Consider the following 12,937-nt stretch of genomic DNA (forward strand, 5'->3'; position numbering starts at 1 on the left):
GGATCTCTGTCACTATGCACCAAAACCAATTCAGAAAGGAATCAAATACCTAGGAATTAGACCAGAAACACTGCTGGTGCTTGAAGGAAAACAAAAAACCAAAAACAGAGTCAACACAGTCAACATATAAGCACAAACACCAACTTCCTTAATAAGACTCCTAAAGCTCAAGAAGTAAAACCAAGAGTCAGTAAGTGGGATGGCTTCAAATTCAAAAGCTTATCTGTAACAAAGGAAATAAAAGCATGAAGAAAGAGCCTACAGAATGGGAGAAAATCTTTGCCAGTTACTGTTCTGATGGGATTAATATCTACTGAAAGGGTAAAGTTTCTAAGCTGCAAAGCCTGAGTTAAAATGTAAAAGACCAGGCATTGTAAAGTTTCTAAGCTGCAAGGCCTGAGTTAAAAAGTGAAGGACCAGGTATTGTTAAATTCCTCTGCCACACCCAGAACCTGAAATTCCTGAGGCAGTTAAGACAACGCCCTACTGGCCATTTAGCCTAGGGCCCTGTGCAGCTTGAAACATAGGCATACAGGGCCCGAACCAATCAGTTTGAATGTGTACCCGCCTTAGGAGTGACCAATCACCCCCGCCCGACCTGTTCCTGCCAATGAATGTGCTAATCATGTATGAGAGTTGTTCAATTTTCCCGCGCCTCATGCTGATTTGTTCTGATGTATACAAAGGCCCCCCCCTCCCCAAAAAGTGTACTTAAGCACTGCTTAGCCTCTGCTCTGGGCTCTGGGCTGCTCTCGCTTCTTGAGTGAGCCTGGAGCCTCAGCACGCTGAATTGGATCCTCAATAAATCCCCTTCTGCAATTGCATGAGTCAGTCTCTTGGTGGTCTCTTCCTCCGACTTTTCGCCAGACCCTTACACTACAATATATTTTTTTAAAAACTTAACCCTCAAAAATTAATAATCAATAAGCAAATGATCTAAACAGACATTTCTCAAAAGAAGAAATGTGAATGTCCAACAAATGAAAAAATTCCAACATTCTCTGTAATGAGGGAAGTGCAAATCAAAACTGCACTGAGATTTCATCTCCAGGTAGAAGAGCAATCATTAAAAATACAAATAACAATAATTGCTGGCGAGGATGTGGGGGGAATGGTACACTTATACATTGTTGGTGAGACTGCAAATTAGTATAACTACTTTGGAAAGCAATATGGAGATTCCTCAAAAGACTGGGAATGAAAATTACCATATTACTCCACTATCCCACTCCTTGATATTTATCCAAAAAAACTGAAATTAGCATCCTGTTGTGATATAGGCCCATCAATATTTTTAGCAGTTCCAATTCATAATAGCCAAGTTCTTGAACCACTATCCCTCAACAGATGATTAGATAAAGGAAATATGGCATATAGGTACAATGAAGTTTTACTTAGCCATAAAGAAGAATGAAATCACATCATTTGCTGATAAATAGCTGGAACTGGAGAACATCTTACTAAGTGAAATAAGCGAGACTCAGAAAGTCAAGGGTCAAATGTTTTCTTATATGTGGAAGCTAAAGGATGGGGGAAATAAAGGGATACCAATAGAACAGAAGAGAATCAAGAGAGAGGGGAGAGAATGGGGAAGTATGGGGGAGCAGATCTACCAAATCATACTGTGTCCCTGTACATACACCATAATGAGTCCCGCATATATATGTATGTTTAATATACTAATTAAAACAATAATAAAGGAGATCAGTAGTGTAGGGCAAGGAAGGAGTGGAGGGAAAGGGAAGGTACTGGGGAATGAGACTGATCAAATTATGTACATATAAAATGTGTCATAATGAATCCCACTATTATATGTAATTATAATGCATATATGTGTGTGTGAGAGACCCTCCTTTAATTTTTCCTACTGTTACAGTTAGAGCATTATAAAAAATGTCTTAAATTTGTGAATGTGGATGTTTTATCTGTAAATTTTATTTTAGGATTAAAAAAGGGCATTGCAAAATATTTGTTACAAAAAAATAACTATCAATCTATATATTCACTGGTCTGTGGTCTTTAGAGTCTGGCAAATGCAAAATTTGCTTTTGAAATATATATTTTAACTTTATTGAACATTAAGCTATTTTCTTTGGGGAACATGTGTATCATAAATATCCTGACAATTGGAATAAAGTACAAAAAAATTGTGACAAACCAGAAAAAAAAAGCATATATAAATTTTCTTCACTTAATAGAAATATTGTTATTTATAATTTTGAAATCTAATAAAACGCCATAGACTTTGGTTTATAATTTAGAATCTACATTTTTCTTTATGATAGTATATCTAGAACTTTTTAATTTTTTTAAATTTAACTCTGTTGTTTTATGTGGAAAATGGAAGAAGATATTCTCCATGTGGTTTTAGTGATTTCAGTTTATATTCTTTAAATCAGTTCTCTAGTGTCAGCAATGAGTTGTTTTGGTTTAGTATTCTAAAAGTAGTTTTCATTGTTGAGTGTATGATAAGATATAATTTAGAAACTAAAGTACAGAAACAGATGGCTTTATTCTGGTATGATACATGTTAATTCATAACTCATTGTTTTCAGCCTCAGTAGGATTATGTTGTGTCTTGCTATTGCCCTTTTTCAGACTATTTTATAGACAGAACTAGAAATACTAGTTATATAAAGCTGTTCTAGCACAGGCTGGAAAGTAGGTCATTGTGATGGGAGTATACTAAACCGCCCACTGGTTGCTATAGCAATGACCTACTTTAAGAAACTATTTCTGTTGATTCATGTTGAAATCATCTTTTGAAAGTGGTATAAGGAAGCTTACTCCATGTAATTTTCTTATAATAGCAATAAATAGTGATTTGTGGAGGGGAAAAATCCTTAAAATATTTAAAATGAAGAAATATATTTTTCAATTTATTTGAAAGTGTTGCTTTCAGTATTGTAATTAAAGAGCATGAGGACTGTTTTTCTGTGTAGACAGTACAGTTATGCAAAGGGCTATGGTGAGTTTTACTACTGGCCTATTTTTAAAACAATGTGATGCATGTAGTTAGATAGTATTATTAACTGAGCTTTCAAATGGGTATGATTATAGTATATACTATATACTATCCATACTATATGGATAGTATATAGTATATGCCAAATTAGAGAAGATCTCTAAATATGTTCCTGTTAAAATTATACCAAATATATTTTCAATTGAATACATTAAATCATTCATTTGATTTAATACTGAATACCTATTTTAAGACAGATGCATTTGTAATATGAAATGTTAAAATTCATGTGTTTTCTGTACCACACTCAAGCTGAACTCTGAACAATCTCTCTTCCCGGTTAAGGGTAAAGGATGAAGTGTTAGATTTTGTATAGTTTTCAAGTATCCTTTTTCATTTAACACTTAAAAAAAATTAGAAGTTTTTGGTAGTACCACCTAAGAAGAATTATATATTTAAAGGTTGGTTGATTCAGAGTCTTAGTTGCACTGTATCTTGTTTATAAATATATATTCATATTCACAGTGTTCTTATTGCTGACAAAGGTCAAACCTGGGTTCACAATCATATACAGATGAAATTCAAAGTTCTGTATAGGTGTAGGCATCCAAGAAATTCATTGTTTTCTTTTGTCATGCCCAACTATTTACAATTCAGAAATACATGGGTTTTTATCAAAATTAGAAATTATTCTTGAAGGAAAAAATGATAACTTCAATTTAATGAATATCTACCAAGTGCTAGGGGATTTTACTTTGTGATTTTATGCTGTTTCTGATCCTTTCAATAGTTATACAAAACAAACCTAGGTCATTTAATCCCTATTTCAGATCTTTTCAGTAAATTGTACAAGGCACATTTTGAGATTTGTTTGCCAAAGATAGAAATCAAAACACAGTTTAAGAAAATTCTATGATTAAGAATCAGACACAGGGGCTGGGGTTGTGGCTCAGTGGTAGAGAGTTCGCCTAGCACCGGTGGGACACTGGGTTTGATCTTCCGCACCACATAAAAATAAAATAAAGTCTATTGTGTCCACCTACAATTAAAACAAATATTTTAAAAAGATTAAAAAAAAGAATCAGTCACACATACTTTGAAATCCATCAGGAGGAGGTGATATGTGTACAACACACACACACATTGTATATCAATAATAAGAGGTACAGTTTCAAAGCTTTTCCAGGATGAGGAGAGCACTATGTCCTTTGACAATTCAGAGGGTAGAGAAATTACTTTCAGGCGTAAAACTGAAAACTTAGTAAGAATGAACTTGAAGAGATGGAAATTTTTCAAAGACCTTCCAGGCCTAGGAAATATCATGGAGCAAATTCTAGGAGACTGAATGTATAGGAAAAAGAGAACTAGTTTGATTTGGTGGGAGGACAAGGGGAGTGGAGGAGAAAATGAGCCTGGCTCCCTAGGTTAGTGGCCAAGAAAATAAGTTTTTTATTATTATTATTATTATATAAGAGGTGAGTCTTTGAAGACCTTTGTACAGAAAGTGTACCTCACAAAGATTTGGTATTGTGTATTAAAATGAAGTACAGTGGACAGAGTTTTTGGAAGGCAGACCAATTTTATGGTATTGCAGTAAATAATACAAACAAGAGATAATAACTGGAATTACTGTAGGCTGAATAGAGGTGGGTAAAAGATGAACTAAAAAGCAAAAAATAACACTTATATAATAGTGTTTACTTGGAGCAGACTCTCTTCTAAGAGCTTCATATATGTTAATTTATTCAGTTTTCATCAAAATGCTATGAGATGTTATTACTGTACCAGTTTTCAGGATCAATTGAAGGACTTGTTATATTATGGAACATCTATAATAGAATACTATGAGATTTTATGCCATAGAAATATTTCAAAGCAACAGCTTTGAAAAAATGTTCAGCATGTATTAAACCAGGCTTACAATAGATACAGTATATCTCATTTTTGTTCTTCTTTAAATAAATGTATGCTGATTATCAATTTTAAACTTTTTGTGAATTTTTTTAAAGTATGTTTCTACTCCTATCCCATTCCCCAAGGGTAGATATTATTAATAGCTTGTTAAGTATCCTTCCAGTTATTATCTTTATGCCCATATCAACATGAGTAGACATAAAGGACAGTGTCACAGTTTGTTCTACTTTGTTCTTTTCTTTTTTCTCTTCATATAGATATTTTCTACTTTAAATATCTGTGTACAAAGTACCTGTGTTATTTTTTAAAGTGACTATATCTTGTAATTTTGAGTCCACTTTATCTTGTAATTTTTATGTGAAACCAGAGAGATAAATTATAACATCTATGGAAGAAAATATCATAATTTGGAAGAGAATCACCATAGTTAAATACAGCTTCTAGACATTGTTTCATGAAGTGCCGAAATAGAATTAATTCTTAGGTTGCAATATTTTCCATTGTAACACATTACTTCAGTCCATATTATTCTGTCCAACATTTTGTTAATTCATACAGTGTTTATTGAAAAGCATTAGAATATTTATTCAGCCTACAAATAAGAAAGGGAAAATAAAGAACCAGTTATTAACAAATCCAGACTCAGTTGTTCATTTTATGTAGTAATCATGTTCTTTTGATATTTTGCTTTTCTGATCTTACCTCATACTACATAAAAACATTCCTACTGAAAGATTGAATTGAACTTTTGTGATTTATTACCAGTGCAGGTAAACATGGTAAAGCTGATGAGACAACAAAGATTTGGGGATTATCTTTGCCTTGGATTACCTCTTCAGGACATTTTAGTTTTATGCTGTTTTAATTTAAGCAAACTTTTAAGATGCCAGTCCATTCGATTTCTTAATTTTTGGTTTAATCATTCTCTTGCTATCCAGGTGGGGCAGCATACACCTATAATCGCAGCTACTCAGGAGGAGGAAGTGGGAGAATTGCTTGATCCCAAGAGTTTGAGGCCAGTCTGGGCAACATAGTGAGACCCCCATCTCAAAACAAAAACAAAAACTTTCTTGTAAATAAGCAAATATATTAAATTACATTCTTTCCAATAAACATCACCACATGTGATGTTATTCATAGTTGCAGATAATTTTATGAAACTCATATATTCTCATATTGCTATGCATCTAACTAAAGTCTTCTCCCCTGAAGAACTTAACATATTGGTAGTGTTGGAATGGGCTGGGGATTAGGTATTAGGGAGGTGACTCCAAACCAAGAGAGAAGAGGTATGTGATAAATATAAATGTGAGCACAGAAAAGTTTGTTTTCTGTTCGTTTGATGATCGCATGAAACTTCCTAAGGTAAATTGGTGGACTGTCTTTCACATCCTCTTGAGTGACTGTGAGAGACTCTCTAAGCTCTAGAAATGTTGACTCCTGAAGTGGAAAAGTGTCAGCTGACTAATATACTTTAAACATTAATAACTACAGTTGGAAAAACAATCAGCTTTTTTTTTTTTTTGGTGAAATGATGGGATCAGAATTGGCAAAGAGAACAAGATAATCTAGACTAAGAACCTTGTAGAACCTTCTAGAGAACCTCTAGTAGAACTTTCTGCAGTGATAGAAATGTTCTACACCTGTGCTGTCTAATGTGGTAGTTACTAGCCATCTATGTGGCTATTGAGGACTTGAAATGTGGCCAGTGTAATTGAGCAACTGAATTTTAAATATTAATTAATTTAAATTAAAATGGCTACATGTGTCTTTGGGTCATTGTATTGGACAGTGCATTTCTGTGATACCTCATTCCTTCCTCAACCACTCCTCCTCTCAAGAAAGACATGACCATTCTTCTCAATGAGTATGTAGCCTGTGAAAAGACAGAAAAATATTTAAAAACATAAAAGAAGATGGAAAGGAAATAAACTGAAAGAACTGAATCTATATGAAAATTAATATGATACAAACGATGAAGCTGAACATTCCAGGGCTGACCTCTTTTAGATTTGTTCTTGGGAAATGCTCAGTTTCATCGAGGTAGAATAACACAGTAAGCTGTCTTCTATCACTGCTTCAGAATTCTTTCAGATATATGTCATATGTAAACTTTGGTGGTACTTAATTTATTGAAAAAATCTATAGCCCCACCTGTTCCATGAGACCTTAAAAAAAAGCAATCTGGTACTCTCTATAGTCAATTGTTAATACCACATAATTTAGCATCTAATTATTATTAATTCCTTTTTTCTTTAGATTAGAAACATGAAAATAAGTATTATGATTTTTGCCTTAGATGATAACAGTCACCCCTAGTATTTATATTCTTAAATTATTTACTCACTTATTCAACAGGATATTTCCATTTTTCCCAGAGTAAAAAAATGTTCTAGATTTTTCAAGGTGGCCTTTCTATGTGAAGTCATTTTTATATAGGAAATTTGTCACTTCATCAAGTTTAAATAATGAAATTAATTCATTTAATTGCTTTGCTATATCTTTGCATAATTTTTATTTTCACAAATTAAATTTTTGTTTATGTAATTTTTATTTAATGAAAATTAGTGATTTGATTTAGGAAAGCATTAAAATATTAGGAAACTTGTGCTATAATTAACAAAAACTAAGTATTCTTTCTGGACAGAGTAATTTCTATATGAGTTAGGGGTATTAATAAAATGATGAATAACATTTCAAATTATGTAATAACATGGTTTTGCAATGCTTTACATCTTCTAAATGTATATTTTTAACATTTTTTGTATTTCTTCTCTAGATTTTTGCTTCAATGTCTTGAGGATCTTGATGCCAATCTACGAAAATTAAATTCTCGTCTATTTGTGATTCGTGGACAACCAGCAGATGTGTTTCCCAGGCTTTTCAAGGTAATTTGCAAATATTTGAATAAAATAATAACCTTTTTCAGAGAACATATTTGGCAAATAATGCTTTTTGTGCTAAAGTATTAGGAATACAAGTATTTTAAAATGAAAATTGCATGGCTTTTTTCTTTAATGAAAAAGTTACCCCTGCTAAAATCAAACATTATAGAAGGATTGTTTAAAATGAAAAGTTAAATCTTTCTTCTACCTTAACTGCTAGTTCCCCTTTCAGAAGGAAGCTACATGAGCTACTGCCAGTTTCTTGTGTATCCAGTTAGAAATATTCTTTGCATAAACAAGAATTTATATATGTATATTTATATGTATCCTCATGTGTTACTGTTCCCTTTTTAAAATCCCAAAATGAGAGAACTATATTCACTGTTTTGAGCCATGCTGTGTTCATATAAACATGTATTTTGGAGATTGTTCCGTATTATTTCCTCAGTCTTTTAAATGGCTCCATAGTATTCCTTAGTGTGGATATACTATGATTTCTTTAAGTAATTGTCTGCTAACCATTTAGTACCCCACCCCCACAGGCCTCTTGTTAATACAGAATATGCCAGTAAACACCTTTGCCCACATTTACATATCTTTGCTCATAAGTGCCAGTATGTTTGTGGGTCAATTCTGGATCAGAGGGTCAAAAACCACTGACATTTTACCAATAATATAAAATTGTAGGTTTCTGGTTTGTTGTTGTTGTTGTTTTTAAGCCTGGTAGAATCTTAACAATCTCCTGTTTATTTCTCCCTTTTTTCCCAGATGAAACAATTAGGCCTGGGAAGATTAAATGAGTTGCCCAAGATTATACAGTTAGTTCATGCGAGTGTTAAGATCAGAAGCTGATTTTCCTGACTATTATTCTTTTTTGCTTTTCCCTTCCTACTTGCTATTATCAGATTTCTTAAACGCTTATCTGCTTTTTCTTGGAGCTGTTTGATTCATTATATTTTTAGAGTAATAGTGTTTCTGTTTCTAATCCTGAAAAGAACCATTTCATTCTCTGAATAAGAAGGACCCCAATAGTGAGTATCAAATCATTCTTACCTTACCTTTCTCTTAATGGTAGGAAAGAAACATTTAATGGTCATGATTTGGCTAATGTAACAACTTTGGCTAGTGAAAATTTGACATTCATTAAAGATTATTCAATACTATAACTTTGTGGAATTCTAATTTAACTGATATATGAGGAATTCTGACAAGAAAGCATCCCAGAAACAATAATCAGTTATCTACAACTCACAAGTGTAAAAATGTATTTGGATAATTGCTTCAGTCGTTTCAATCCTATAAATAATCCATTTGGTATGGGCAAAGTGAATCCCAAGAATATTTTGATTGCTGTAAAATAACATTTCCATTTGCCAGGTATATTCTTCTACTGAACTTTATCCTCAGTTACTCTTTATTTTTTATTTTGAGACAGTCTCACTAAGTTGCCCAGACTAACCTCAAACTTGGGGATCCTCTTGCCTCAGCCTCCTAAGTAGCTGGGATTACAGGCATGCACCACAGTGTACAGCTATATACTTCTTTTTGAATAAATATTTTTAAGTCAGCACATCTTTTGTGTTCTTTGTTTTGAGATTTCTTCTCCCCAAAATAGTATATGATTGGGTCAAACTATCTTATGCACTTAAATTATGCCCTATCTTGTTAATTTGGCAGAGAGACATAGGTTTTAACATAAGCTGTCAAATGCAAATACATGAATACATGCATACACATAGAACATTTACTATTTTATTCTGATTTTCCTTCAACTACATACAATAGTCTATATAAAATGACAGAGTAAATTAATCAGAAAAGTGTTTTCCTATCTAGAGCTATGGAGATAATTACTTCCTTTTTTATTGAATTCATGTTTCAACTTTATATTTAAAGGTACTAAATACATATATTTTTAAGTTATAGAAAGATAAAAGCAGGTGTCTTCCCTGTATAGGGCAGGAGGGGAGAAAAAAGGGAAGATACTGGGAATGAAATTGACCAAATTATGTTATGTACATGTATAAATTTGTAACATTGAATCTCCCTATTAAATATAAATGTACCAATAAAATAAGTAAATAAATAAAAGCCATTCTCCTGCCCACTCCTAGTTCTCATACCCATGGTTTGTCTCGGGGAGAAGATTCTTTTGTCAGTAACTAGCTGACTCACTTAAATTAGTGTGTCTGGTTTTATTATATAGCAAATAATGAGAATTTTTAATAGGAAATTCTGTTTCCCACATTGGAGGAAAAATGGGTTTAGACCTGATAACATTGCATTTAATTTATTGGAACATGATAGTGACTTCAGTACTGATGTCTCATCTAGTATCCATCTTTCCTCTATCATATGTGCTCAGTTTATTCTATTTATAATGAGTAGATTTAGGAATGTGTCAGAGCATTTTTATATATACATGTGCATACAAACAAGTCTAATAAACTTATGATGCGTTTTCTATGATGATTTTTCCTCAGTTAAATTCCGGCTTAATATAGGCTGACAAAATGACCTGTTCTTTTCACTTCTTCTTTTCATGTTTTCCTGAAAAAAAAAAAATGATCAAGAAGCTTAGGAGGTACTAGCTTAGGCAAAACTTGGATGGCACTGTAATTGTAAGTGTGTTGCTTGTATTATTATAGAGTTACATGTTGCATCTTCCACATTTGGCACCAAATTGGTAAAGTTACCAAGACGAGCACAAGAAAGAACCTGCAGAACCTTTTTGTTTTCTCTGCAGAAACTTTTAATGAAGAGTTTAAAGTACTCATTTTAGAGAATAGATACATGTTGAATATATACTTGAATTTTTTAAAAAAATTCTCATTATATCCAAGAACAAGAGATATGTGCCTAACATCTTTATAAGTGAGCACACTGAAGCATAATAAAATATTTTGTTGAAAAATCACATAATAAATAAAAAGAATATATAAAGCCACTATTATTTCAGCATCAGGTTTATATATGCTCTCTGAGCTATTTTGGATCTTGCTTTATTACTTCATGGCACATGCTTGATAGAATTCATTCACAGATAGTAATTGAATACCTGTTGTGTATAAGACAGGGTTCAATGTGCTAGAAATATAAGATTGAGGGGCTGGGGTTGTAGCTCAGCAGTAGAGTGCTCACCTAGCATGTGCGAGGCGCTGGGTTTGGGCCTCACACCATATAAATATAAATAAATAAAATAAAGGTATTAGATCCAACTACAACTAAAAAATTAAAAAAGAAATAGTAGTGAAACAGATAAAGTACCTACATTCTCAGAGCTTGTCCTTTAGTGGGAAGGAAATAGATCATAAATAAGTAAATATGCAATGTCAGGTGATAATGGGTCCTGCAGAGAAACATAAAATGTGAAATAGTGTTAGGGCAAGGAAAGGGTAGTTACTTCATATGAAATCATAGAAGGCCTCACTTATAAGGTGATATTTGAGAAGGGAGTGAGCCATGCAGATATCTTGGAAGGGGTATTGAATCCTCATCATTTTGCTGCTCTTTCCATCAAAAGAGTTTTTCTCCACCCCCACTGAATCTGGGTTGTCCCTATAACTTGGGTAAAACAAATGTCAAAGAAGACAGTGTGCAAATTCCAAATATTAGGTCTGAAGGAAATTCATAGCCTCTACCTCTCCAGGAATATAGGAATGTGCCTTCTATAAAATACAAAAACTAATAAAGATAAGATTGATATTAACAACACTATCAGTCAGTTTGATATGGCTGGTATTTGTAGAACAGTATACCCAAGAACTATAGAACACACATTTCTCATTCACAGGAAACATTCACCAAGACAGATAGACTATACTTTGCTATAAAATAAGAATCAGTTAACTGCAAAAGTCTGAAATCTTACATATTATATTGTCTGACTTCAACAGAATCAAACTAAAAATGAATAGTAATAGCAAATATTTATAAACTGAAAATAGAAATGCTAATATACAGAATTTATAGGATTCATCTAAAGCAGCATTTACAATATTGATTACCAAAGATTTGTTAAAGACCAGTTCTTAGGCCAGCAGGCATAAGTTCAGGTGTTCTGGCTCTCTATGGACTTGGGCAAGTCCCTAATTTTAATCTCATCTGCACAACACAGATACCAACTGAAGTACCAAGTCTTGAGGGTTATGTTGAAGTTTGATAATGTAATTATAAGTAATTTTTAAAAGTAAAGTGCTGTACAAACACATTTAGTCTAAGAACTGGTTTTGAACGTATTGTTAGGTAGAGTAGTGCCTGGCATGATGCCTGGAATCTAGTGAGAAGACATTCACTATTTGCATATTCTTGGGGTGATAAATTGTGTATTTTTTCCTGCATGTTGGAAGTTTGATTTATTTAATCATTTTAGGTGGAATTTGAGCCTTTCGCTTATTGTTATGATAGAAAAAAATAATAATTATAAAGCTGGTGTACATTTTTACTTCTTTCTCTCATTTTAGGAATGGAACATTACTAAACTTTCAATTGAATATGATTCTGAGCCCTTTGGAAAGGAACGAGATGCAGCTATAAAGAAACTGGCTACTGAAGCTGGAGTAGAAGTCATTGTACGAATTTCACACACATTATATGACCTAGACAAGTACGGTTTTGTTTTTTATTATGGGAAAATATACATAATAGCATTTACTATCTCAACCATATTAAAGTATACAGTGGTATTAAGTACATAGACATTTGAACTAGTTACTAATACATATATTTGTAAAGTGAAAATAACATGTACATCATAGAGTTGTGGGAGAATTAAATGAATACATGTCAAAGCTTTAGCATTTAATTTAGCTGCTACAATTTTTATGCACTCAATAACAAGCTCCAAAATTAATGACATTGTGCATAAGATAAAAGTACTCAGTATTTCAGTTTCAAAGCTATTAATGATTAACACTGTTACAAAATGTTTTTTGACTAATTCAGCCTAATATGGTCTGACTTTTCTGGGCTCTTAGTATTATTAGTTTTGTAATTTATATAATGCAGAGCCATAAATCACCTTCACATATCTTGTATGATTATCTTATTTTATTTCATGTGTATACATTATCTTTTTAATCTAGATTTTAAGTCCAGATGCAAATTGAATATTCTGTAACTTTACATAATTTTAGTCATCTGAACAATGGCCTGATACCATATTTCTCAAAAG

At 32.6% G+C, this 12,937-nt stretch overlaps 1 protein-coding gene across 8 annotated transcripts in view; it reads left to right on the plus strand.

Annotated features, from left to right (window-relative positions):
• The window catches only part of Cry1 (cryptochrome circadian regulator 1), a 64,454-nt gene that overhangs the window by 35,087 nt on the left and 16,430 nt on the right, over nt 1-12,937 (plus strand). For 6 of the 8 annotated variants that reach the window (XM_078052880.1, XM_078052881.1, XM_005322323.4 and 3 more), the window contains exons 2-3: nt 7,659-7,767; nt 12,228-12,370. In XM_078052880.1, the coding sequence (XP_077909006.1) occupies nt 7,659-7,767; nt 12,228-12,370 (252 nt within the window). Of the gene's footprint in view, nt 1-7,658; nt 7,768-7,924; nt 8,796-10,161; nt 10,386-12,227; nt 12,371-12,937 lie in introns of those variants that run through there. The other 2 variants (XM_078052885.1, XM_078052884.1) reach the window with 2 other exon arrangements.

The sequence above is a fragment of the Ictidomys tridecemlineatus genome, chromosome 6 (assembly GCF_052094955.1).
Source record: "Ictidomys tridecemlineatus isolate mIctTri1 chromosome 6, mIctTri1.hap1, whole genome shotgun sequence".
Classification (NCBI taxonomy): Eukaryota; Metazoa; Chordata; class Mammalia; order Rodentia; family Sciuridae; genus Ictidomys; species Ictidomys tridecemlineatus.